The sequence below is a fragment of the Colias croceus genome, chromosome 2 (genome assembly GCF_905220415.1).
Source record: "Colias croceus chromosome 2, ilColCroc2.1".
Taxonomy (NCBI): Eukaryota; Metazoa; Arthropoda; class Insecta; order Lepidoptera; family Pieridae; genus Colias; species Colias croceus.
In genome coordinates, this window is record NC_059538.1 from 6203186 (window position 1) to 6230517 (window position 27332).

The 27332-nt window shown below is 33.5% G+C and overlaps 7 protein-coding genes across 12 annotated transcripts in view; 3 read left to right on the plus strand and 4 right to left on the minus strand.

Moving 5' to 3' along the window:
- Nucleotides 1-5493, minus strand: part of LOC123705662 (mediator of RNA polymerase II transcription subunit 12-like) — a 29181-nt gene extending 23688 nt beyond the window's left edge. For 3 of the 4 annotated variants that reach the window (XM_045654577.1, XM_045654575.1, XM_045654574.1), the window contains exons 1-8: nt 5319-5493; nt 5002-5219; nt 4757-4916; nt 4428-4619; nt 4172-4279; nt 3862-3963; nt 3576-3756; nt 3221-3399 (exon numbers count right to left, since the gene is read on the minus strand). In XM_045654577.1, coding sequence (XP_045510533.1) covers nt 3221-3399; nt 3576-3756; nt 3862-3963; nt 4172-4279; nt 4428-4619; nt 4757-4916; nt 5002-5219; nt 5319-5325 — 1147 coding nt within the window. In that variant the 5' untranslated portion in view covers nt 5326-5493. The remainder of the gene's footprint in view (nt 1-3220; nt 3400-3575; nt 3757-3861; nt 3964-4171; nt 4280-4427; nt 4620-4756; nt 4917-5001; nt 5220-5318) is intronic. The other variant, XM_045654576.1, reaches the window with a different exon arrangement.
- A 356-nt stretch (nt 5494-5849) lies between these two features.
- On the plus strand, nt 5850-12101 carry LOC123705676 (mitochondrial DNA helicase). Of its 2 annotated transcripts, none has more exons than XM_045654629.1 (10): nt 5850-6223; nt 6360-6586; nt 6738-7002; nt 7308-7455; nt 7778-7934; nt 8113-8262; nt 8453-8641; nt 9960-10148; nt 11528-11614; nt 11681-12101. In XM_045654629.1, the coding sequence occupies exons 1-10, from the start codon at nt 5974-5976 to the stop codon at nt 11990-11992; spliced, it is 1974 nt and encodes a 657-aa protein (XP_045510585.1). In that variant the 5' UTR covers nt 5850-5973; the 3' UTR covers nt 11993-12101. The 2 variants fall into 2 exon arrangements, with proteins under 2 accessions (XP_045510585.1, XP_045510586.1); XM_045654630.1 differs by having other exon boundaries at nt 6137-6201.
- An 857-nt stretch (nt 12102-12958) lies between these two features.
- On the minus strand, nt 12959-15599 carry LOC123705675 (pleckstrin homology domain-containing family M member 1-like). Its single transcript, XM_045654628.1, has one exon. It carries the CDS (start codon nt 15451-15453, stop codon nt 13354-13356), a length of 2100 nt encoding a protein of 699 aa, XP_045510584.1. The 5' UTR covers nt 15454-15599; the 3' UTR covers nt 12959-13353.
- A 3702-nt stretch (nt 15600-19301) lies between these two features.
- Nucleotides 19302-20466, plus strand: LOC123705711. The gene is made up of 4 exons (XM_045654680.1): nt 19302-19322; nt 19411-19506; nt 19915-20086; nt 20335-20466. Exons 1-4 carry the CDS (start codon nt 19314-19316, stop codon nt 20376-20378), a joined length of 321 nt encoding a protein of 106 aa, XP_045510636.1. The 5' UTR covers nt 19302-19313; the 3' UTR covers nt 20379-20466.
- On the minus strand, nt 20457-22813 carry LOC123705690 (serine/arginine repetitive matrix protein 5-like). The gene is made up of 3 exons (XM_045654652.1): nt 22618-22813; nt 22008-22409; nt 20457-21555 (listed from the first exon to the last, which is right to left on the minus strand). The coding sequence occupies exons 1-3, from the start codon at nt 22643-22645 to the stop codon at nt 20852-20854; spliced, it is 1134 nt and encodes a 377-aa protein (XP_045510608.1). The 5' UTR covers nt 22646-22813; the 3' UTR covers nt 20457-20851.
- An 801-nt stretch (nt 22814-23614) lies between these two features.
- Nucleotides 23615-25253, minus strand: LOC123705697 (histone-lysine N-methyltransferase SETMAR). The gene has a single exon (XM_045654661.1). It carries the CDS (start codon nt 24760-24762, stop codon nt 23938-23940), a length of 825 nt encoding a protein of 274 aa, XP_045510617.1. The 5' UTR covers nt 24763-25253; the 3' UTR covers nt 23615-23937.
- Nucleotides 25254-26255: 1002 nt separating this feature from the next.
- Nucleotides 26256-27332, plus strand: part of LOC123705665 (GTPase-activating protein) — a 28269-nt gene continuing 27192 nt past the window's right edge. The window contains exons 1-2 of one of the 2 annotated variants that reach the window (XM_045654587.1): nt 26256-26451; nt 26640-26804. In XM_045654587.1, the coding sequence (XP_045510543.1) occupies nt 26720-26804 (85 nt within the window). In that variant the 5' untranslated portion in view covers nt 26256-26451; nt 26640-26719. Of the gene's footprint in view, nt 26805-27332 lie in introns of both variants that reach the window. The other variant, XM_045654586.1, reaches the window with a different exon arrangement.

The following is a 27332-nucleotide window of genomic DNA, read 5'->3' on the forward strand; positions in this document are numbered from 1 at the left end:
GATGAAAATCTCACCGAATTAATGTACGCGCTAGAACGAATCAAATGGGACATTGTTGGATTGAGCGAAGTGAGAAGATTGGGTGAACACATTGTTGACCATCTGGACTACATGTTCTACCATATAGGGGAAACCCCAGGTCAGTATGGGGTTGGATTTATTCTAAAAAAACACATAACCAAGTACGTAGAAGGGTTTATAGGAATTACGGAACGCATTGCAGTGATGAATCTAAAACTTCCAGGCTACAGAGATCCCTGGTCTATTTTTCAAATATATTCGCCTACCGAACAATCTAATCTAGACACTATAAATACATTTTACCAAGATTTAAATAAAGCTATTCAAGAACACGCCCATAAAAACTTAATAGTTATGGGAGATTACAATGGACAAATCGGTGAAAGAGGAATAGGAGAAAATATGGTGCTAGGACCATTTACTTACAGCAGTAAACCCAGAAGCAGAAATGGAGAGAAAATAATAAATTTTGCATTCGAAAACAACCTCACTATATTAAATACTATATATAAAAAACATAAGAAAAATATGTGGACGTGGCTTTCGCCTGACGGTAACACAAAAAACGAAATAGATTTTATATTGACCAACAAGAAAAACAACTTCACCAACTTCGACGTCATTAATAAACTAAATTTTAATACTAACCATAGACTAATCAGAGCTGAATTGAAAATAGTGCAACCCAAAAGGCCGAGACCAAAACTAAACCTATTGAAAGTTAAACTTGGATTACAGCAAGTGGAACAAATAACAGCCGCTCTTAATAATAAATTCAGAAACTATACACGTGACACAATGGAATTGGGAACACAAGAAAAGTATAATTTCATAGAAAGTATTATTAAAAACCAGTTACAATCAACTACAAAAACTAAACAAGAACCTAAAAAGTGGCTATCAACAAGCACTATGAAACTGTTAGAAGAAAGAAACCATCTAATCAGCACAAGAAATATACATGACAGAAGAAAACATATCACAAAAATTAGCAAAGAAATTAGAAACAACATAAGGAAGGATAGAAGGAAAATAAGAATGGAAACATTTGAAAAGTATATAGCGAAAACAGGTGGAGTCAAAAAGGCCTATAAAGAATTATCCAATTCTCTAGACTGGATCGTTAAAGTAAAAAGCAAAAGGGATAAGTGGAATCATCGTAGAACAGACATATTAGAAGAAGCAACATCTTATTATAAGCAACTTTATGAATGCAATGTTACACAAGGTGAAATTAAGTTAGAAGAACCTTCAGATGTTCCTGCTATCTTGCAATCTGAAGTTAAGGCAGCAATTAATACGCAAAAGGAAGATAAAGCACCGGGACCGGATGGAATACAGAACGAAATTCTAAGAAAGAGCATGGTAATTTTAATACCCATTTTGACAGACTTGTTTAACAACATCATACAAACCGAAATTATTCCGCATCAATGGACAACAACTAATATCACCCTGCTATATAAGAAAGGAGATAAACACGACATAGGGAACTATCGTCCAATTAGTCTTATGTCCAACATCTACAAGATTTTTGCTAAGATAATTCTAAAACGAATCGAAAAAAGGTTAGATGAACAACAACCTATCGAGCAGGCAGGATTTCGAAAGAACTTTTCAGTTATAGATCATATTCACGTAATACGTCAAGTTTTAGAAAAATACAACGAATATCAACTCACTTATTATATTGCGTTCATAGACTATAGCAAAGCATTTGACTCTCTCCTGCATGTGAAAATATGGGAAGCTCTAGTGGAACAAGGAATTGACCACAAATACATTCGGCTGCTACAAAACGTTTATAGTAAAGGCACAGCGAGGATTCAACTTGAAAAGAAAGGTATTCCATTCAAAATTGAAAAAGGTGTAAGACAAGGAGACCCCCTATCCCCAAAACTCTTCTCTGCCGTATTGGAATCAATCTTCAGAAAGCTTAACTGGGAACATCACGGTATCATGGTGGATGGAGCATCGCTGACGCACTTGAGATTCGCCGACGACATTGTGCTATTTGCCAAAACGTCAGGGAGCCTAAGCATAATGTTAAAAGAACTTGCAATAGAAAGCGATAAAGTAGGGTTAAAATTGAATCCGGAGAAGACTAGACTGATGACAAACGGAAACAAAAACATGATACAATTAGAGAACACCGAAATAAACTACACCGACGACTTCATCTATCTAGGACAGATCATAACCCAAAAGGAACCTATGCACAAAGAAGTCCAGAGAAGAATCACAAGCGGCTGGAAAAGATACTGGGCCTTAAAAGAAATAATGAAAGATAAAAACTTTCCCATAAGCACTAAAGGTAAATTATTCAACACCTGTATATTACCAATCCTTATGTATGGCTGTCAATCATGGGCTCTCACTCAGGAGACAACAAGCAAGCTCGCTATCTGTCAACACGCCATGGAAAGAAGTATGTTGAATGCTAAGAAATCCGACAGAATGAAGAACCATGTCATAAGGAATAAAACTAAGAGTATAGACGTAGTTACTAAAATCAAAAGAATCAAATGGAGGTGGGCGGGACATATGATAAGGGATCAGGACAAGTGGAGTAAAAGAGTGACAAGATGGTATCCTAGAGATGGAAAAAGGAAGAGGGGCAGACCGCTGAAAAGATGGGATGATGATATTAGACAAGTGGCAGGGGTTATGTGGAATAGAGTAGCTCAGGACAGATCGGAATGGAAACGGTTGGAGGAGGCCTTTGCCGATTGGCAAACAGATCTTCAGAAAATAAAGAAACATCAAATATTATAATAATTAAAATAGTGAATAGTTTGTTAGTTTTTGCAATTGTTTCATTTTCATTATATGTATGTATTAGACTTAAGTTTGATCTGAAATAAAAGGCTATCTTATCTTATCTTATCTTATCTTATCTACGTAATTAATAGAACAATCCATTTCTTTATGAATCACATCTTCTTATATATAAAAATGAATCGCAAAATGTGTTGGTAAGCGCATAACTCGAGAACGGGTGGACCGATTTCGATAATTCTTTTTTTATTATATTCCTTGAAGTACCAGGAAGGTTCTTATGTAGAGAAAAGGTAATTATGTACCACGGGCGAAGCCGGGGCGGACCGCTAGTTATTTAAATATATCTTTAATGATATGATTAGCAGATAAATACCATGAAACTTTAAAGTTAAAATTAATCTGATTCTTCGCATCTTACCTCCATTTCTGTCTGATTTATTGAAGACTGCAGGTTGATTTAGGGTTCGTAAAGTAGTCTCTGATAATACTGAGCATATTGCTGCACACTTTTTAGCGCAACTTGCTGCAAGGCGCCGCGATAGACCCTCGCAGCATACAAACTCACACATATATTGTAAAGCCAATGGTAGGAACAATCTGTATGAACATAGGAAAATATTTTGTTTATTGACAGTATTTTTTTTTTTACCACTTTTCAATAATATTTTTATTGGAAAATTAAAGAAAGCTTGGAGATTTGAAAAATTTAATGTGCTATTCTTACAACAATAAACAATATAGGCTGCAATTAAATTCTACAAATAATATGTTACCTTAACAGTCCATCGTCAGGTGCCCTCTTATCAAGCAATTCTATGATCCATGTGAGAAAGTCATGTCTATCCAATAAACCCTCATCTAATAGATACTTGGCAAGTCGACAGCAATAATTCCATTGCTTCAGAGCCTGTCGCCAGTCTGTGCTCTCAGGACCAGGTGTAGATGAACCTAATACTATACAAATGTTACTCATTGAAAATGAATGTTTTTCTCTTATAAATTTATTTATTTTTAAATATAATTTGAAACAAAATAACTTGAAATAAAATAAAAACATACAGCTGGTACTGCCTGGAGAATGCATGGAATTTGGCACTGAGGAATTTGGTGTAGAGCTGCCCGGAGGATGGCCAGACATATTGTGACTTGGTGTGCCTTGACCTAATAACAATCAAGCTCTTATATAGAGATCAACATTTGTAAATAAAACAGAGCTTTAGAAATATTAATGCTAATGACTGAACTAAGCATAATACAAATAAAACTGACTAGTATTAATCTAATATGAAATAAATCTAGAAATAAATTTGGAAAACTTAATATAATTTGCTATTGACTTTAAAGAATAACTTAATATAATAAAACATACCTGACTGAGATGGTGGTGTTTTGTCAATATTACCAGGACCACTTTGGTAGTATTCAGCCAGCTTTGGAATTTGATCCTTTAAGAATTTTATCAATGTTGTTGTCCACTCTGTAAATATATTGAAATTTAAACTGTGCCTATTTCCCTTCATTTTTCATGATTTGCTACTTTATAATTTTTGAATTAATTACCCACATCACATTTTTATTTATTGATTATTGATGCATATATATAGAAATCGGGAAAATAAACAAACCAGTAGTAGGATCAGGATGCTGCCTCTTTTTAATTTTTGCTTCAGAGACTGCTACAGTGTAAGCAGAGCTTAATTTTATAAACCATGCAGCTCTAGGCATAGCTACTTGATATTCAGTTAATGTAATAAATATCTCCTCTTTCTTATTGAAGTTAGGTGCTTTCTTCGCCAATATAGATAAAGGTTTGCTCCCTGAAAACACAAAACTTTTTGAAGCATATCAAGATCAAAACCACCTTAGAAATAGACTTTCTAATGGATTAATTATCATGCTAATAAGTTCCCGCATCCAAAATAGTATAGTATTTGTATGATAAATTATAAAATACCAGCTAAATCTTTGAACCAAGCTTCAATTTGTGGTTTAGTTCTTGCTGTTGCTGGCCAAAAGTTATCTTTAGGATTCACTTGCTGCCTCTTTTTACCACAATCAGGTAGAGTATTAAGTTCTTCCTTTTTAGACAGTATACCAGAAAAAAATTGTCCAATCTGAAATAATCAACACAACAATTATATTAATGGTATTGGATCGAAAATTATACCTGTTCACTTACTTTGATAGATTTTTTCCTACCTTGGATGCAAAAGCGGAGTGATTAAAATTTCTTGCCGTCCCAAATTCATCACTGGACTGTGGTGTTGTTGTAAATCCATGTTTTACGTTAGCGGATGTCAATTCATCTTCCTTTTGTCTAGGTTCTTGAGGATACACATCAGGAGGACCTAAACGAGGCCTTTTCAAAGGCCGTTTCTCGTACATAATCCCCATGTTGTCCACAGGAATGGTACTATCTATTTAATAAACAATATAAACAATAATGTAAAAAGTAAGTCAAGCTTAAAACGTATAAATTATCATGTACACTGTACAAGTGGCTAATGATTGCATACTTCTCATTTAATATTAATATGATAGGTTCATAGCTGATACGCTTAGCTTTTATTTTCAAAATATCTCCTATATTTTAGTTCATTATAATTGTAGAATTAAAAAGAATCGTACAAAAAGAAAACAAAATATACGAATTGATTAAAAACATTAAACACTCTCACGACTCAACGTCAACGATGACCACTGCCAATTGCCATCTATAATTTTTGATTTTGAATAAATTGACATTTCAATACATCTAAAGTTATACCATACACGTCACGATTTTCACATAGCATTTTGCGACTAATACACATCTTGTAACGCTTATTAGGTCTTATTGTTTTAACAAGGCATACCTAATATTGGATAGATATTTCGCTGCAACAATCCATTGCTTACTTTACTAACATACATATAAGATTTTGGTTACTATCGTCTTGTGTGTGGTAAGCTTTATATATTTTATCCTTGGCTGTATGAACGCAGCCACAGCTTTATCACACATTATTAAAAATAAATAGTCACGTCAAGTATACGTCAACGTCAATGGTCAACATTTTGAGCTGTGATTTTGAGGTTATGTTTATGTTTATAATCAAATATATTTCAGTTTTACTTGTTTAATTCGTTTATTCATCATTTATTTCCTTTTTTTTTAATGAAAAATAAGTTATGTTTAAGTCTCTAAGGTTAAGCAGAGTAAGGCCTCTTCTTAATTTGTACAATTGTGAATGCTTTGTAAGAAATATACAAAATGTTAGCATTGATATTCCTAAAGTAACAGTTACCGATATAAGAAAATTACTACGACAAAAAGGTTTTGCTGTACAAGATGGACACACCTCAATTACTACAAAGTGCACCATTTGTTCAAATGAAGAAAAGAAATCAGATAACAAGGTGTATATCAATAAAACTACCGGTAAGAACTTCCCCGAGATTTGATGCAATATTTTACTCTATATTAAACTTTTTAAGCAAGAGAAGTGAAGCTAATTATTTATCCATTCATTAAAATTGTAGTCTTCACTTGTGTTTAATTCAATAAAACTTTTTAGGTTATTTTTTATGCCAAAAATGCAACATTCACGGAGATTGGAACATGCTTGAGAGACTTATTAAAAAGTCTAAAGTAGAAGGCACTATCAAAGGACATATAGAAAGATTACAACAAGACACTGATAGATTTCAAAAAGACTGGCAAAATATTGTAAATGAAACTACCTCATTATTAAACTTAAATGAATCAGAAGTACTTGATCTATTCCGTCTGTTTGAATATCCTGTAAGTATGCAGAACATAAATATTTATTTAGATGTTTTATTAAACATACTTCTTATGTTTATTGTTTATTTAAAGAGTAACTCATCTGTATCAGGTAATTGACTAATAGTTTTTTTTTTCATAAATCTCTTACACATTTTCTGATTTTCAGTACCATTTTGATGCTCACAAAGTTTTGGGTGATGTAAGAGTGTCATCAGATCATACAGTATTATATTTTCCACTTAAAAACTCTTTGGATAATATAGTTGGATATAGAAAAATTCAAGCAGGAAAAGAAGAAGAGATAGAGAACTATGGCAGTTATACAGCTGGTCTGTACTCTTGCCGAGCTCCTAAAGTGGGAAGAGCAGACCAAGCAATATTAGTTCCTAATATTGAAGATATATTACATTTAGCTGCACATAAAGTTCCAGGTAATAAGTAGTACTTTCTATAAATCTTTATAAGGGAAAGAACAGATAAATTTCACATGTATTTAATCATTCTACAAGAGTTATAAAATATATAAATATAATTTATAAATTATTATTAGAAACCTGCTCCTATTTATTTATTATGAAACATAATATTGTTGTTACAACTCTATCTAATTTTCACTTTAATTGAAAAGAATCCATAATCCATAATTCTGCTAGTTGAATTAGCTCTTCCTTTTACCCTTTATTAAAATAACAACATGATAATCATTAAAATTTGCTAACTGCGTAAGAAATTTCAGGTAATCTGGTGTGGTTGAGTAACTGCAGTTTGCCACCTGTCGTACTCCCCGTCCTTGAATGTTATCAAAAGCTATGTTTATGGGGTGACTGGAACAACATGAGGGCCGTTGCAGAGAAGCTTGGTGAAGGAAGGTGCTGTTTTGTAAGGTAAAACAATGAAATTAAATGGTTGTCATTAAGTTTCATAATCATATTCATGGCATTTAATCTTACTAATACACCTCTTATAAATATAGTCATGTCACTCATGATAAATGTTTTTAAATTCCTTGTTGTTTTAAAATTATAAAGTTCAAAATGCTTATAAGATATACCTCTTACAAAAGCTTTAGCTTAGTATGGATAATAAAAAAATTGTAAACATAAGAACAGAATACTTAATAGTAGCTAATAAATAAAAGAATATTTGTTTAACTTATGTTAGTGATAAGTTAAACAAATAAATAAATATTCTCCCACATTTTATCAGACCCACAGATGGTTTAGTGACGGCTTCTGAAGCAGCTAATGCTAATTTATCACTCAAAGCACTTGTGTCAGAAGCAAAGCCAGCTGCACACAGATCTATTACAACATTTGCAGCCTTGCGGGATGATGTTTACGCTGAACTTACCAATATTGATAAGGTTTGTTCAAATCTTAGTGATAAAAGCAAATTTTTTTTTATGATTTTTTCCTATTTCCTAAGTTCATATGTATAATGTTGGATGATGTCAGTTCAAAGCCTTAAATTATAAGTTTCATGCAATATTAGCATACTCTCTATAGTGTATTGTATTTTATTGTAATAATTGTTTTTATCAGGTTAGAGGTATAAAATGGAAAAGATTTCCTGCTCTGACTCGGTTGCTTGGTGGCCATAGACGAGGTGAACTAACTGTTTTAACTGGACCTACTGGCTGTGGAAAGACTACATTATGTGCTGAAATGTCTCTGGATCTTGCTCAGCAAGGGGTATGTACATGGTATTTAATAATAGACAATAATTATTATTTTTAGCAATAACAAAATTTGATTTGCTTCACTATGTAATCTTACCTAACTTACTTGTCTGCTATCAGAATAAAAAATATATGAAAGAAATTGTGTATAAAACTTGTTTATCGTTTGAAAATAGTTAAACTTAGTTTCTTGGTTTTTGCAGGTCAGCACATTATGGGGCAGCTTTGAGATTCGTAACTCAAGACTGGCGCGGACAATGCTTCAACAATTCGCGGGAGTTCCGCTAGAACAGAATCTTGATGAGTTCCACAAATATGCTGATGATTTTCAGAAGTTACCAATATTCTATCTGGCTTTTCACGGACAGCAGCCCATTAAAGTTGTAATGGAAGTAAGTTTGTATTCCTACGTAATTGGTACATGCGTTTATGTTTAACAAATGGTGAAAACATTTGATTTACATTACCTAAGTGTAAGTAATTTTTTATGAGATTTTAATTTACATTTAATTAATATTCTTTTCACATGTGACATGGCGATCTGAAATTTTTAAAAAATCTGCAAAATAAAGAGTCTTAAGTAATTCTATGAAGACTTCATCACCTAATATGAGTCGATACATATCAAACTCCGGTAAGTCCATTCTAACAGAAATGTGGGAATCGAGGTATTTTTAATAACTTAAAAAAACAATATGTTTGGAGCTTTATAATTTATGACGGATATAATATAATACATTAGAATTATTTTTACGAAGAAAAAGAAATGTATTACTTGATGATTATGCCACAAAATTAGATTTAAATCTGGACATACAGGCGTTTGATAAATACCAGCAAAACTTACCGGGTTTTGAAAAACATCGTCTTGGACTTACAGGAATTTGAAAAATCTCTAATGGACTTACAGGGATTTGATAGAACTCAGTTTTGGGACGTACTGAGGTGGTGGAAATGGGTAGATAGTTCGTCGCGTTGTAAGTATAGGACATTAAAATAAAATATGTAAATTAAAAGATACAAATTATTATTATTATTAACCTTTATCATCCCACTGCTGGGCAAAGAGAGGGGTCAATAAATCAAAACGGTTGAAAAAATCTCAGTACGGCCCTGGGCTTCATGGCTGGAAATAACTACTGTGCGTGTGCTGTGCGTCTAGTTTCATTTATCTTTTAGCTGTTTCTGAGCCTTGTCTGTTTTAGCTTTTGGTATGGTTTTTTTCCTTGCTTTGTCTAGAACCACCACCTCTATAGTAAAACTGTTTTCTTCCATCATTTATCAATTAAAACGATTTCTAAGCATTGGTCACACATGTTAGCTTCAACAAAATTGAGAGAAATGGCAGCCATTTTAGTGCCATACTGCGCTGTGATTGGTCGAAATGGACTTACCTGAGTTTGATAAACCACTGTCGATGGACATACCGGAGTTTGAAAAAAAATATTTACTTTAAACCTTATTTTAATAAAGATACGATTGACTTACCTAACTTTGAAAAGTACAGACTGGTTTAGTTTTACAATTCAAAATTGGCGCCATTGTTATCTCAATTTTGGCGGGGAGTGGACTTACCGGAGTTTGATATGTATCGACTCATATATTCTGTGATGAGCCATATTTTTTTAAAACACATTTCGACAGTGTTGTAGATGTTTTTGATGGAATCTTTCAAATGAATTAATCACAATAATTTATACCACCTTCCAGGCAGTAGAGCATGCGCGGTACATGCACGACATATCCCACGTTGTGGTGGACAACGTGCAGTTCATGTTGGGGCTTGGTGAAGAGCGGGAAGGTGATCGGTACTTACGACAAGACGCCGTTATAGCCGCCTTCAGAACCTTCGCCACGTCCAGGCATTGCCACGTCACACTCGTCATGCATCCTAGAAAGGTATATCTGCTACTTGGTTAAATGAACAGGGCTCATACTTCTGTGTAGTTAAAAATACAACAAACCTAAGGACAACTCTTCGAGTTGTTTAATGTAACGAGAATGTCTTGACTGAACGTTATTTAGCATTACTATGCTAAATAACGTTGGTTACTATGTTAAATAAGTTGGTTTAGGGTAAAGGATGAAGAAACAAAAATAGGACTCCTAGTCATTCACACAAGTAATATTGGTTAAGGTAAGTGGCCCACCTTAACGCTACCTACCTTACTGGCTTTCCGCCTGTATAGTCAAAGAAAATTCCCTTGGTAGAAAATTCGTTCAGTTTCGACATAAAGAAGGATAAACGGATAAATTTAATTATGTATGTACTAAGTAACATAGGACATAATTAAAAAATCAATTGTTTTTAAGTAGATTACTCACTATATCATGGAGTTTGAATTTAATTATTATGTATATTAAATAAATTGTGTTTGCATATAATGGTACTGGCAGTATATCTACTAAAATTGGTATGAAATCGGCTATTGAAACACATTTGACTCGAATTGAAATGCACATAGAAAAATGAGTACTTATAGAATCAGAATACTCTGAATAGTGTCTATAGTTTTCATAGCCGGATATCATATTATAATTCATGAAAAACGCACTAAATAAAGTTTTGACTTTATAACAACTTTTAATTGCGAATGTGAAACAATAACAAACACAATTTAAAAGGGGCGTTCATCAGAAACTAGTATTAAAGTTTTTTGCTCCCAAATGCATATTAAGTATTATGTTTAAATTTATCATTGTTTAATTGAGTATACCCTTTTGACCATTCGATCATTAAACTATGTTATAATAAACATTTCAACCAACATTAGGGTATTTACTGATAACTCGTAATCTTTGACTCTAATATTGCAAACGTAGCGCTATACGATATCTTGGCGTATTGTGACGAAAAACTGATGGCGTACGTAAATACAATTAAATCTTAACCGGTCATATCGACCATTTATAGAAATTATGTTTGTAAAGTTACTTTTACATTCATTTGTATTGTGTGGCCGCACAAGGTACCAATAAATAAATGTGAAATGCACCTCCCTATACCTAAAGAAAAAAAAATATTTAATAATAATGAAACTGTAGAATGTTTTGCTTGGGCAATTTCATTTTGAACATTTGAGCAATTTCACTATTGAATCGTTATTTTCAATGAATAAAAAAACTAGTTTGTGGATGGCCTATCGGAAGTAGATTTGAGGATCCATTTTAAGCTGTATCAACAAGATGGCCTTTAATTAAATATTTACCTGTTTAGAACAGACTTGAATTTAATGAAAATGTTTTAAACAATATAGCCAGCATACTTTTTTTTCCAGGAGCGTGATTCCGAAGATCTTTCAACTAGCTCGATATTTGGTAGTGCAAAGGCGTCACAGGAAGCTGACAATGTGTTGATTATTCAGGTCAGTGTCTATAATTTTTCATTTTATATAAATTACACTTATATGTACGTACCCGTATATTTGCAGGATAAACGATTAACAGCAGTAAGAGGCAAAAAATATTTACAAGTAGCAAAAAACCGTTACAGCGGCGATTTAGGCATTGTACCGTTGGACTTTGAAAAGGATTCATTAAGTTATCAGTCAAAGAAGAAATCAAAAAATAAACAAGATGATCCAAACAAATTACTCGATGATTGTTTTGAAGAGTTCTCTTTAGAATCACATAACCAAGGAAACGGAAATCATCCAATTAAAAGCACCAAACAACGTAATAATAAAAAAGAAAGTGTAGACAGTTTTCTCAGTGATATATTAAATTTGAATAGGACTAGATAAGTGCAATATTTAATACATATTTACATAAAGTGATAATTTTAATTATAAGAGATGTAAATGTGTCACATGTGTGATTAATATGAAATTAATATTATTATTGTATTACATATTTCTCAATGTTTTATTTCTTACTCCTATTCTGAGATTTGAACTGAAGCTTCTGTCATAATATAAACTAATTTAACTATGTAAAACACATATAAGCAATACGTTACACATAGAAAATATACCCTCATACATAAACTATTATTTAAATAAAATCAGTCAAGTGTGAGTCGGATTCGTGACAGCAAGCAAATGAGCTAAAGAGCAAGTGCATTTATGCCATATACCCAACATATACGGTTGTTTAACCAACGTCATTTTTGAAGTGAAACTCCTCTAAGCGCGTTGAGAGTAAAATTTCAAGGTCGTGTTATGGCAATCCCATCATGTCATGGAGTAAGGCAAACGATTTTGTTATATTTGAATCTTGCCAAAGACGCATCATTTCTGACACGTGTGCTCGGCACACACGCTCTTTTTTATTACTTGTTGCTATTCCGGCATATAACAAAAAGATATAATTTTTGAAATGTCTACCTATAACTGTACTGGGTTATCGAGTTACAACCTGGAGACATGTTTGTCTCCAGGTCGTAGTAAGGTGTCATAGAAAGGTAGACGGACAGTATTAGTCACAGGATCAGGTGTCACTTTGGGTACAAAACCCTGAATAGAATGAATGAATTAAAAATTCTTTATTGTACACAATATAATATATATGACCATTATATTAGGACCATTTAAAACACTCAGAAAGTTTTTTTATAACAATGTACAGAGGGCGGCCCTATCGCTGACAGCGATCTCTGCCAGGCAACCCAAACAACTAGGTCAAATGCTGAGTATGGTGGACAGTGATGCATAATAAAAAATGATTTTATGTTCAAAAATGTATCTACTAAATCAATAAAAGGAATAATACACCCAGAAAACATTTCCTTTATTTACCATATTTCTACATGAAAACTATTTAATAGGTAAATTAAAATAAATAGATATGTATATTATAGATATTATATAATATATTACTCTTTACTAAAATTATTATGATTTAAAAAATAAGTACCATTTTTATTGACCAATACATTTGTGATTACATAGTTTAATGGCTTTTTAATAGACTTATCTTTTATAATATTACAATCGTAATATAATGGAATCATGATCACTAAAGCATTTATCTCTTATCAACCCTCAATAAACTACAATGTATTGAATTTCAACTCATAAACAACAGAGCCATTCAATTCACATTGTTTCTTTTATTGCTTTTCAATAATGCATATCTCATCCAATCCATAAATGTGAATATACTTCTATTTAATCATTAAACTGTGAAGAGCATCAACTAGTGATGAGTCATTTGTTCTTTCTTGCCTTCTTTTGCATTTTGGACATGGCATATTCTCATTTAAACATTTTGCATGAAAGACACTGGAACATTCATCACATCTGTATGTTGTACTTGTCTCAAAAGGATACAATATCTTTGGATCCCTGCATACCTCACATATGAAACCTTTCTGACTGCACAGCCAACAGTCTAACACATGGGTTTTTGCAAAATTTACCACTTTCTCCAACTGCAAAACCAAAGAACCATTTGGTATTTGTGCTAGATCTGATATTGTGTATAGATGAACATGATCATACAAATACTCCCTTGGCCATATCCTTTTTTGCAATTCTTCTATGACTGGTTCTCTGCAAGTGAATATATAAGCTCTGAGAAAATTTAATTGAATTCTCAGCTCCTGCAAATGTGCCATATCCGAGACTCCCATATATATTTTTGGATTCAGTTTTTTCATGTCTATCCAAGGTTGATGTTGAAATTCTAAGAGGAAAAGTGCTGCCCTTTTTGAAACAGCATATCTTTTGAAATCCCAATTATGAATAACTCTTGCTGGTATGATAAATACATTTGAATCCATACAATTTGAACAGTAATATTCTCCAGTGAAACCACAAACTTTTGCCTTAGATACTGTACTGCCTAAAAGATCTTGACATCCTCTACATTGATAATTTTGATTATCAAGTCCTTTTTCTCTTGATAATAATCCTAATTGTTTTATCATCTTTTGTAACTCGGGAACTGAGAAGGAGCCAGTTGAATTTGATACTATTTCAAAATCTAAACTGTGAAGTGATGGATCTTCTGGTGTAACATTCTCTACATTCAAATTACATTCATTATTGTCTTCCACTGTTATTTTTAATTCTTTATGAATATCCTTCATAATATCTCTTAAATTGGGAGTATTGGTATTCACTTCTCCATATAAGTTGGAGTTGTCTATAAGCGAGGAAAGACTTTTTAGCTCTGGGGTTTTTATCATACTGCTTCCATGAGAAGAGTTAGAATTTATTGAAGCATTATCATCATTTGTATCATTAGACCAGCCTTTGCCACTAAGAGAATTTCCTGATATGATAACATCAGATGGGGCAACAAACCCTTCTGAATTAACTGATGATGAATAAATCTGTGAAAGATCTTGTTGCTCTTCATTCAAAGGAATTTCTTCACTTTCTTTTACATTTGTTTCAACATCAGTTTCTGGTATTGCCTCGGCTGCTTCTACAACATGTGTATCTTTGTCACTACTTGAAAATTGTGCAGAATCTTTAGACAAGATAAAGTCTAATGCTTCATCTTCATTAAGAGCCCACATTTTACCCAAACCAGTAATATTTGAAGATTTATTAGGTGTAGAAGCCAATTTGGGTACAGTTTCATCAGATAAAGTGCTAGCAACATCAAGACCAGCTGAAATTGGTGCTACCTTCAGAGTTGGTACCCAAATACCAGCTTGCATGAGGACTTGCTCAGGCCATTGATTGAGGAGACTTGAATTTATTGGAAGATTAAACTGCACACATGTTTCTAATCCTTGGATTAATTTCTGAGCTACTTCTAAGACTTCAGAATCGCAAACAAATGCACTTCTATTGTAGAAAGGCTTAACAGCTGATATATTTTTTAAGAGCGTAGCCATATATGATGATAAGAGACACTCGTTGAGGGCTATACGTAGCCAGGCCCGACATTGTCCTATTTCAGTATTAATTTGCGGTAATGAAGAAATTTGATCAATATTCTGTCGATGTGAAAGAACTAAAATAAGTGGCCAAAAGCTTGATTGAGGACGATCTAGTTCACCAGAGATAACATTTTTAGCTTTTCGTAGAAATGTATCTTTTAAGCCATGTAGAAAAATAGCTTCCAAGCCCATGCAAAGAGTATTTGTTGAATCAGAAGAACCAAGGACACTGTGAAAATTTTCTTCGAATTGGCTATTGTATTGTATGTCTTTTACGCATTCTGACAAATTATTTATCAATGATTCCTTAAGAATTGTTTCACGACTGCGAATATTAAATCCAGAAGTTACATTCTTGAAGAAAGACATTTTACGAGTAACAAAACCTTTTTGATAAATTAACTTATTATTGTTCACAGTTACAACTTCTATGTTCTTATTTAGGTTCACAGTTAACACATTATGTAAAATTTTCCAATTCTGTAAAATGTAAACATATTATTATTGACATTTGATTTGACAATAACCACAGCAGTGTTGCCAGTCTATTTTGTCAGAAATTACCTGAAATGCAAAAAAATGTAGGTAACCTTTTTATATAAAAAAATATAACCTTTCATATTTTTTTTTTACTGAAAAGGTATTAAAAGTCGATAGAATCGAATATGAGTTGTACAGACAGTACTTACAGAAACATCGATGAGTATGTAGGTGCAATAACGGTTGTAGTACAAAATATTAATTAGGTACAACCAGGGTACAACAATTGTGATTATGAGACTCAAATAATTATATGAATTTAAAAGTGACTTCTACAAATTCCGAAAAATCACTTAAAGTAACCTTTTCATTAGTGTAACCTAAAAGTAACCAATGCAGTTCAAAAAATACATAAAAGGTTACAAAAGTAACCTTCTGGCAAGACTGAACCACAGACAAAAACGACAGCGTAGGTAACACAGAATAAGTATGTAATCTGATGTAATCTTAAATCATTAATTATTAGTAATGGATGGAGTACGCTGGCAAATGTTCTAACCTAATGCCGGCACTACACATAGGCCAACGCGTTGGCAAGCGCGCTGGCACATGCACTTGTCTATGTGTAGAACGGGTGAAATGTTCACTTGCGGTAGGTATTTGAACGTTGGCCGGCGCGCTTGCGAGCTTGCCGTGCGGTGTCGGCAACTTCAAAGGACACTTGTCGCAAGCTTGGTGCACCATCCACACATTGGCCGCGCGATCAGTTTGACTGTAGCAGCGATCAGGAGTGCACGTTTTTTTCTTGCGGCGAATTAACACCTATAGTAGAGCCATTTTAATAAGCAACATTTGACAGTTCAACAAAATTCAACAACGTAACCTAGTAACGACGACATAGAATAACATGATATTTCGTTTTGTTAGAACTGCACATTTGCTTAACTTTTTTCAATTACAACTACATATTTATAATAATAATGACCGATACAAGTAATTTTAAGATTTCATTTTACTGATAAACCATTCTAAACATAATAAACAATTTCTGAATTGAAGAACTGACGTCGCTACAATTTTGTGTCAATAAACCTTTTTTCTTTTTAAATACCAGAGACGTTACTCTAAAAATCGAAATCTGACATCTAGAATCGAATGCATTGATTACTTGTGAATAAAAATCATCATAAATCAATGAATAAGGAATCACAGGATCATAGGATTCAAATATCATAGGAATCATAGGATTCATATATCATAGGAATCATAGGATTCCTTAGTCATTGTCATAAATTAATAAATTCGATTGACAATTAATGTTTCAAATACTTATCGATTAATTCACTTTAATCGATGTTTTTAAGCAGGTTACCTCTCTTCGAAGATAAAATTGATAGACGTCAAATGTTGCCTATTAAATTGGCTCGACTATAACTTGACAAAATGGCGAACAATATGAGTAACGAGGAAATATTTAAATTTATTGAGCTCTATCAGAGTGAAAACTGCCTGTGGAACCCAAAAAATATGTGCCATAAAAATAAAAATGTTGTAATGTATTAAAAGTGCCAAATAATTAATAAGGTTCTTGGACATGCCGTTTTCCTCACAATGTTTTACTTCACAAAGAGCATCCTACTTTCATATTATTTTAATATTATAAATGTGAAAGTGTGTTTATTTCTTTGTTTGTTACATCCATTTTGAATCCGTCCGCACATTGGCTCGAACCAAACCATACTGAACGACCTTCCAATGTGTGGATTACTCACAAGCGCGTTTGCAAGCGCACCGCCAGCGCGCTGGCGAATGCGCTGGCCTATGTGTAGAGGCGACATTAGATAAGGTTCTAACCAGTTCTTCTAACTAAACTTTCTGCTGATTTTGGTGCGGGGAGGGTAACTCACACTAATAAAACACAATCACACATTCTCAAAAATATTTTGTGTCACGAAAGTCGTAAAAATTTACGACCTTTTAAGCGACGAGTTTTTAAATTCAACTCTTAAGTTCATAAAGATTAAATTTGTATTTCATTCCAATTTGTCTCGTGGGGAGTGCGGTTCAATATCGCGTTCTAAATTCAACTTTATAACTTAGATCATAAAGATTAAATTTGTATTTCTTTAAAAGATAGTCTCGTAAGGAATCCGGTTCATTATCGCGTTTTAAATTCAACTTTATCTCTTAGTCCATAAAGATTAAATTTGTATATTTTCTTTCCATGATAGTCTCGTGGGGCCGCATCAATGATCGAGTAAACATGACTCGATTATTTGTCTTGATCATATCGCTAAACGATACATCGACGATTATTAGAAATTGCATTTAATTAGAAATGTACGTTAAAAAAATAAAAAGATATACACAAATGAAAGGTTATTCCATCTTTTTTAATATTCGACATGTTTGAATTGCTTCTGCAAGACTTGACAGTGCAAAACGTTAAACGGCATTTTTAGCGGAGCACTCGCAGACGTCCTTTCGATGTTTTACGAATACGCAGTGCGCAGAGCACGCGCAGAGTGTTTGTAATCGATTACGCAAGTAGTTTTTATGAAAGCATAAGATTTTTCGACTCAAATAATCTTATACCTCGGCAAAAGGGGAAACGCCTGCGAGTGTTATCCATTACTTAATGATCTAAGGATGTAATCACAGATGTAATCTAACAAAATAAAAATATTCGTATTTCGATGACTGTATAATGAAATGGTAACACTGCTTCATATAAATATACATGTAATGTCGCCTCTACACATAGGCCAGCGCATTCGCCAGCGCGCTGGCGGTGCGCTTGCAAACGCGCTTGTGAGTAATCCACACATTGGAAGGTCGTTCAGTATGGTTTGGTTCGAGCCAATGTGCGGACGGATTCAAAATGGATGTAACAAACAAAGAAATAAACACACTTTCACATTTATAATATTAAAATAATATGAAAGTAGGATGCTCTTTGTGAAGTAAAACATTGTGAGGAAAACGGCATGTCCAAGAACCTTATTTATTTGGCACTTTTAATACATACAACATTTTTATTTTTATGGTACTTATTTTTTGGGTTCCACAGGCAGTTTTAACTCTGATAGAGCTCAATAAATTTAAATGTTTCCTCGTTACTCATATTGTTCGCCATTTTGTCAAGTTAGGTGTTAATTCGCCGCAAGAAAAAAACGTGCACTCCTGATCGCTGCTACAGTCAAACTGATCGCGCGGCCAATGTGTGGATGGTGCGCCAAGCTTGCGACAAGTGTCCTTTGATGTTTCCGACACCGCGCGGCAAGCTCGCAAGCGCGCTGGCCAACGTTCAAATACCTACCACCAGCGCGCGAACGCCCGTTCTACACATTGGACAAGTGCATGTGCCAACGCGCTTGCCAACGTGTTGGCCTATGTGTAGTGCCGGCATAAATGCCAGAGGGGTGAGAACTGAGATGTCTCATGTCAAATGTCAGTTCAAGTTGGAAGTTGGAACTTGGAAGTTCGTGAATAAATTTTAGAAATTTAAATTATTTTTAGTTTTTTTAAACATACTAGTACCAAAATATTATTTTCTATTTATTATTTTCCTTAATACGGTTTTGTCATTTTAATTCACATTTGATTATTTTTTTAATATTATTTGTAGTATAGCTAAGTATCCTATTTCTTGTGTTTAGTAATTATAGGAATGTTTTTCATTTTGTTTTCTTTAATTTTATATAGTTCTTGCAACTATTTAGTTGAGACATATTCTCGAACAGAAACTTATGGCAGAGGTAATCAATTAATTGATACTGCTCTCTTTGAATGAAGAAAAGCCAATATGACGAAAGAAAAACAATATAAATATATTCATGATTTCAGAATTATTACTATGTCGAAAATGTGGCACTGATGTGGCTGATTCTCATTATTTATTCAATAAGCTTAGCTCAGGAGCACATAAAGTGGAAAAGCAAAGTATGTTTGGAAAGCAAAACATCACAGTTCAAACACTTGTTAATCCATTTGGTATCAATTTTGATATTATAACAATGGAGAAAGCAAGCTGCAAAAATATTGGCGCAGTTAGTATAGCCTATCTATTTAAATTGAGATATACAGTAAATATATATACTTAAAGGTTTTATTGACCGCCTCCTTGTTGACGCATGAGCGTAGCACCGAGGGGTCCTGGGTTCGATTCCCGGTGGAGACGACGAAAAAAAAATGTCTAGGTCTGGTAGGACACAGAAGGCTGATCACCTACTTGTCCCTAAAGAAAATCGATCAGTGAAACAGATGTATAATGCATCTGCCCCTTACCCCACTAGGAGACATGGGACTTCACACACAAAGGTTTTATTATTGCTCACATTTAATTTTTAGAGTCAAGGAGCAGATTCTTGGTTTCCCGGCTATTCTTGGAGAATTTGTGTTTGTCCACATTGTGGCCATCACTTAGGCTGGACTTTTTCACATACTGACTCCAATAATATTGAAAGTGATGAAGTAGATACATTTCATGGATTAATTTTAAGTAGTATACTTGGTGAAAATTGTAAGTAAATATGACATGTATAAACTAGTCTCACTAATACATTTTATGCCATAAATTTGTATGAATGTTTGTTTGTGTTTCCAGCCTTCTATTTAACAAAAAAAGTGAATAAGTATATAAAATGAATTCATGTACAATAATAATAATAAAAGCCTTCATTTATTCCTTCATGTAAAGACTAATCAACTCTAAATTAATCTTTAAATTATGAATGTGAACAAATCTCTATACCTACTAATTATTTTTAGTTACAGACTCACTCATCATGATGCCAAAGATGTATAAAATGTAATTAAAAATCAAAGGCACAAGCTCTACGTTTCTACCTTCCAAATTTCCTGTAAAATATGTAAATAAATAAAAATATTTATAAGTTGAAAGAACTTTTATTTTCACACTATATTATAAGTAACAAAAATATTTATAAACAATAGAAATTTTACCGGCTTAAACCTAAGAAAACATGAAACTTTAAATTGTACTTGTACATATGTAATATATATATATATATATATTATATCCAAAAAAAGCAATGTTTACAAAATTTTAATGTCAACATAATACTGTTAAATGCTGATGATGTTCCAAATACAGGTTTAATTAAAGTAAGGAATTATATCTACCTTTAAATTAACCGGCTGTAATAAATCACATTGGTAGTTATACCAGAAAAACAAAACTCAGCTTATTGCTATGGTTAGAAAAAAGGGCCAAGACAAAATGCAGTGCCTTGTTGTCACAGTAAATTTATTATAATTTTATTGACTAGGCTGTAGCAAATCGTTGGTGCATTGTCTGCTTAGTAGTGGCTGGTGTAGGAGTAAAATTAAAACCAGCCGGAGATTCTGTATCATTACTACCATAAACTTTTCCCTGAACAGCTGCAATTTCCTGTTGTAATCGAGGATTTAATATTTGTTTATTGATAAATTTTCTACCAACACCTCGGTTGTTTCCCCGTCCTCTTCCTCTTCCTCTTGACTGTGTAGATCTTTTGCTAGAATGGCTTCTGTTTGATTTATTTGATCCTATTGATTTTACGCTACCAGGTCCACCTCTTTTGCGATAACCTCCATATTCATTATTAAGCTGTGCTAAACTTTGCTTATTCAAATAATTGGCGTTTCCAAAACTATTTCTACGCCTCTTGGCAAAATCATTAGCTACACTGACTGTGAGTTGAGATGCAGAACCTAAAGAATTATTTCTAGAACGAGTAAAAGTCTGAGATCTGATAACATTTTGTTGTTGTTCTTGAAGTATTAAATCAGAGCGAAGACCGACATTACTATATTTATTCCGAGTAGTAAAACCACGGCCTCGCTTTGCTATTCCTCTCTTTGCAACTGCTAATGGTTTAAAACTAGCATTTGCATTATTTTTTTTACCAGCAACTCCAAGTCTACTATGAACTCCTCCTTGCAGGTGTGTCATAGAGTTTGATCGTCTTAGTCTCATTTGAAATCCACCTAGAAGAATAAAATAAAATTATTATTGTGTATTCATAAATTAAAAATATTCCTTACATACTATAGCTTTAAAAGTTCTTGTGTAAATAGCTAATTTACACAGGGACACAGCTAGTACAAAATAAATATGCTAGATATGAAAACTCCAATTTAGGTAGTTTTCAAACTGAAATAAACACTTACATATATACCTGAGTGCCACCAAATACTTAGCTGTTATATGGAATAGTATCCCATTTAAAGAAATAACAAACAATTAGGACTATACTAGTCAATAGTAATGTAAAGCTTTTAACCCATTGAGCCCCGAGTGGCCTAATCGGACCACGACACAATAGATTTTCTATTGTGTCTGTGATTCCGGGGGCTGAGTTATTTTAATCACCAATCAGGCATTAGATAATCTTTACTAATCCATATATTATAAACAACATAAAATATTATTTATTTACCTCTGTTTATTCTGTTGTTTCGTCTTAACAATGGCGGCATTTCAGATTGATGATTTTCTAGACCTGCTCTGCCTTTAGGAGTAAGACCTCGAACTTGTGAACGAGATCTTGAAGCAGATCGTCCTCGTGAAAAGGATCGACGACGTTGTTGGGATCTTGATCTGTTGCGAGATTGTGAACGACCGCGCGTCTGTGCTTGACCTCGGGGTCCTCGAGAACGAGAACGCGACCTGGATCGTTGTTGACTGTTAGGTGTTCCAGGCCGGGATTGAGAGCGACCTCGCCGCGCGCCTCCACCACGTCCTCCACGTCCCCGGCGCCCACCTCGTCCGCCGCCACGACCACGGACTGTTCCACCTCCTCTGTTTGCTTGGTTTTGTTTATTCTGTTTTATAATCTCATCTATAAAAAAAGCATTCCGATTAGATTTCATAACCTTGAGATGAAATAAACATCGTTGTCTAAAAAACAATTCTTGGTATTTATTTATAGCATTATAAAATGGGACATTAAAATAACCACAAAATCAAAGATTATTTTGCGCCTAAAGTACAGATTCATACTTAAATTATAAATAAATATTCAATTAATAACTGAATTGGTTACTTACCTAATGACATATTCACGGTGTCCGTCATCTTTTATCCAGTATTTATAAAAAATCCACGTTAAAAAGAAGGTTTACTTTTATGATTATTAGTATGTTGAATATGATAATGTTTTATATTTATTCACATCAAAAAAGATAAGATGGAGGCATTCCGCGCCGTGTGAAATGAGTAATCCGAACAAAATATTTTGAACTCACAGATTAAAAAGCATCTTTGGTCACAGATAATTATAAAAACGTCACAGATAATATCTCGCTTTGGTATTGCCTTATGGCAGCCACTTGCGCAAGTATACTGTATCGTGTGTTGGAAGATAATTGCGCAAGTTGTTCACTTGCACAAGTTCTTAAAAAGTTTTAAGTTTCAATTCCCAAACTTGTGCAAATTTTGCGTTTGCGCAAGTTTACATGAACGTGTGTGGGAGCGCGCGCAAGTTTCAGTACTGTTTTAGGTGTGTTTTAGCCGCCTACACGGGTGCAAATTTCAATTCATTCAACAAATTGATGTGCGAATAATGCTTTCTTTTTATTAGCCAGTCTTTAGTCCATAGTGTTTGATTTCTCTTGTAAGTATTCAGTTTTTTCGTAGCTAAAATAAAGCCAAATAATGCCACTGCATCATCCATAGCACAAAACAACACAACAAGAACACAACGTAGCTCACTTTCAAAAAATGATAATATTGTTTTAAATGGAGCAGATACGCATGCTTGTATGAATATCAGTTTAATGATATTTGTGCAAGCATGCTTGAGCCGTTTGTGGTCGGCTCCGAACAAGCTCCGAAATACGTGAATTTGTACAAGTCCAAGCTTGCGAGAGTATACTGTATCGTGTGTAGCTGCCACTATGTGGAAGTTTCTGCGTGACATATTATTTAAAATCTCGGTCGAAACCTTGGTCGAAACATTCACAATAACAAGCAATTTTGAATTTGATAACAAATACCTAAGACAAATACAATATTAACTAATTTTTAAAAGAAAAAAAATATATATATATTATAGTATAATATATTCCAAATATTGATAGTAGGTACATAATATGTTATATAAAAATATTATTATGTATGACATAAAAAATTAGTCTGCTTAGCTTAATGTTAGCATGTTCAACTGCAGTCCACTGTCCAAACCATAGTGATGACCTTCCAGTGTGGAATAGCTGTACATACTGCTGGATGCAAATATATTTCTTGCAAAGGCAGCTAGTTTCCATTATAGACATATGGATTAAAATTTGAATACAATAAATTTGATCCCAATATTAACAGCTATTGCAAATTTTGATAAAATGTACCTATATGGATAATGACTTCATTTAACAATATGTATTGAAAGGAATTAAACCACTGCATTGGGGGCTCTGGCATAAACATAATTTTCTATCATTCAATGTGTTTTGTGTGGAACAAGTTAAACTGTCCACGCCATAGTGAAAAGTGATTTCTTCTTCAGGTGATATATCACAACAACTAAAAATTGCCAATTTTGGAATAGGACAGTTAACACGCACAGGCAACACCACAGAATTTGGTGAACAACTATGATTTATGTATCGGCCTATATTACCAAATTCACTTGGATCTATAAATGTTTGCATTTTTTGGTTTTCTACAACTTCATTTAAACAAAAAATGTAATTCATTTTCTGTCCTGAGGCGTTGGAAGATTGTCTCCTATCAGCTTCACTTTTAGTTATAATTTCTCCAGCATATTCACAAATAAAAATTCCTTTTGGTATATAGGATTTAGTGAAAAGGCCATATCCTTTTGCTTCACTGCTACAAAGCTTTATTTTAAGATTTTTGATTGGACCTTTTTGGACAGTTCGATTAGAACACTCTTCAGTGCAAGTGCAGGTATCATTGCATTCTAGTATGTAGCTATTTCCCAGGTTTTCAATTTCATTGTTCTCATAAATTTTACTAGCTTTTGATGTTTGGATGGTGCTGTAATGTATTTTACTTAAAAGTATACAATCACATTCTTGGGGACATATTTTAACACAATCACAGCTTTGTGTGATTTGAGAATTATAATTATTTATTAAATTAGAATATTCTTTACTATCTTCTCGTGGTCCCGGTATGCTTTCAGATATATAAAATATTTTAGGGTCAACATGACTGTAATTATCAATCATGTTTAAACTTCGTATTCTATAATATAGAATATAATATAATAAATCTTTAGTATTATAATACGTGTTTCACAGTCACTGATGTGTGTGTGAAATATTCCTCACTTTTTACAAGAATTATTGGCAACAGTTAACAATAATTATAGAACTTTCAATAAATATTACAATTCATTTATTTTGAGAACATTTAGTAACAAGGAATAATTAGTATTGATTTATTTACTCTACTCATTTTTAAATAAAATTAATAATTTTAGATTCTCAATAGAGATTTGTATTAGGTATTAATCGTAAATTATTGTTTGATGCACAGGTTTGATGATGTTCTGTCACAGAGTACTTTTTTATATATGAGAAAATGTTCTGTGTTCAAAGCACAGTTCACAGAGTACATTATTATAACTACCCTATTAAAATACTCTTTGATTATAACTGAAGCACAGTTCAAAGAAAACCTCGAAGAAAAGTGAAAACCTGAGGTGAAAACAAAGAAATTAGAAAATGTCAACCCAATATAAATATATCCAGAAAACTTTAAACTAGTATAGACAAGTGACAATTATAGAGCCGCGTTTCACTATTACTTTTTGCCTATTATTTTTTAAATCCTACTAATATTATACATGCGAAAGTTTGTATGATGATGATGATGAGGATGTATGGATGTATGGATGTTTGTTACTCTTTCACGTAAAAACTACTGAACCGATTACAATGAAATTTAGCACACATATAGAGGGTAACTTGGATTAACACATAGGATAGCTTTTATCTCGGAAATTCCACGGGAACGGGAACTATGCGGGTTTTCCTTTGCAAACGCGGGCGAAGCCGCGGGCGGAAATCTAGTTTATTAATAAATAAGTAAAGTAACCTACCGAAAAGAATGTTTTGTTTTCTATACGAAAATAAATCTAGAGGAACTGGGCACTGCTCAAAAATTTTATTCATTGGGTATTGCTCAAGGGTATTGCTAAAAATAGGTCCCTGCCAAGTATTTAATTTATTCTGTATGTGGCTGTATTTCGTTGTTTAATCGCACATCGGTATAATTGGGTATAATAAAAAAAACACGTGTGGTACTCGGGGCTGAAGCGGCCCGCGGTAAAGCTATTGCATAGCATGCCTTCAAGCCACTCCACCGTACCACCACACGCCCGTCGGAGTGGGGAGCGTGAGGTTTTTTTTCGTTACGGAATTTCTGGATTCGGTCCCCGCGCTCAAGGCCCGCGATAGAAGCTATGCAATAGCATTATATATATGTTTCCTAAGAAAATAAATTAACCTTATTCACAGATATTTTACTTTTACTGCTATTTAACTATTTAAGAATTTTGTATAATTACTTAAATATAATGGTGTGTGGGTGTACCATTAATTTAAAAATCTCTGACTACGGTGTATCCAGTACTTAATCCGGTATGACAAAAATTTTGGTGGAGCATCTTTTTCAGATCTGGCTACACTGAGCCTTAAAGTCTGTAGTGAATTTATAATGAATCAGTTGTCTGTGCGTGAATTTGGAGCCGCGCAGGCGCAATGTTGTGACGTGACGTCATTGCTCATTCATACTTTTTGTTCATCAATGAGACAAATGATTTTATTGACTTGGTGCTAGGTGTTGTGAAAAGTAATTAACAATCGAAACCCCATTCCTCGATCAATCGTGTGTGTTTCAGTGCTTTTTGTTTAGTGAGTGCAGATATTTAAGAATCCATTAGTGTATTCATTGATAAATAAGTGCATGAAATTCTGAGCACATGCGCAATGCAAGCAATTCATGGACGGATTATGAGAACATTTTTATTTGTTAATAACTACTTGAACAGTTTTGTGTACCGTGAGTTCAATTTAGGTAAATCATAACTTGTTGGAAACAGGCTCAAGTAGAACATTACGACACTCCGGAAGTGGCGGGACAAGCCGGCCGAGGGGCTCGTTCCGAAAGAGATAACAGCGGATGAAAGAGATAAACAGTTATGGATTTAACATGGCGGACGAAACGCGTAAAGTGCGAGTAGAAGAACGTTTGAAAATAAAGATCGGTATGTATCAGTGCATAACTTTATACATTGAATAGTAATGATTTGTAAAGTAACATTTATTATTGGATGAAATTGCCACAGGGTAGATTATGTAGTGTTTATGAAGTGTTGTTGACAGTTGTAGTGAACAGGTGGTAACTGGTGAGAACACTTATAACTTAATTTAAAGTTTCCTCTCGGGAATTGACTCCGTTTAGATATGTACTTATTATTAGGTGTAAGAAAGAACTTAAGAAAGAGCTTTGGAACGTTGCGGTTGTTAGGATGGTTGGATCTATCTTATGTTATGGTACAGAATAGGCCATTGTTTTTGTCGTATGATGCTTTGACAGTTCGCGCAGTTTATGAATGAATTGCCGAGAACACAATGAACTCGTGCTATGATCATATTAGATTAGATATCGGCTGTATACTATTGTATAGTTGTAACGTGAACAAAATACTAATTACCATTTATTGTATAGCTTTACATGTTACATATAAAGTAAAGAAGTATATTATGGTCATGGAATATTTTTAAAGTTTTTC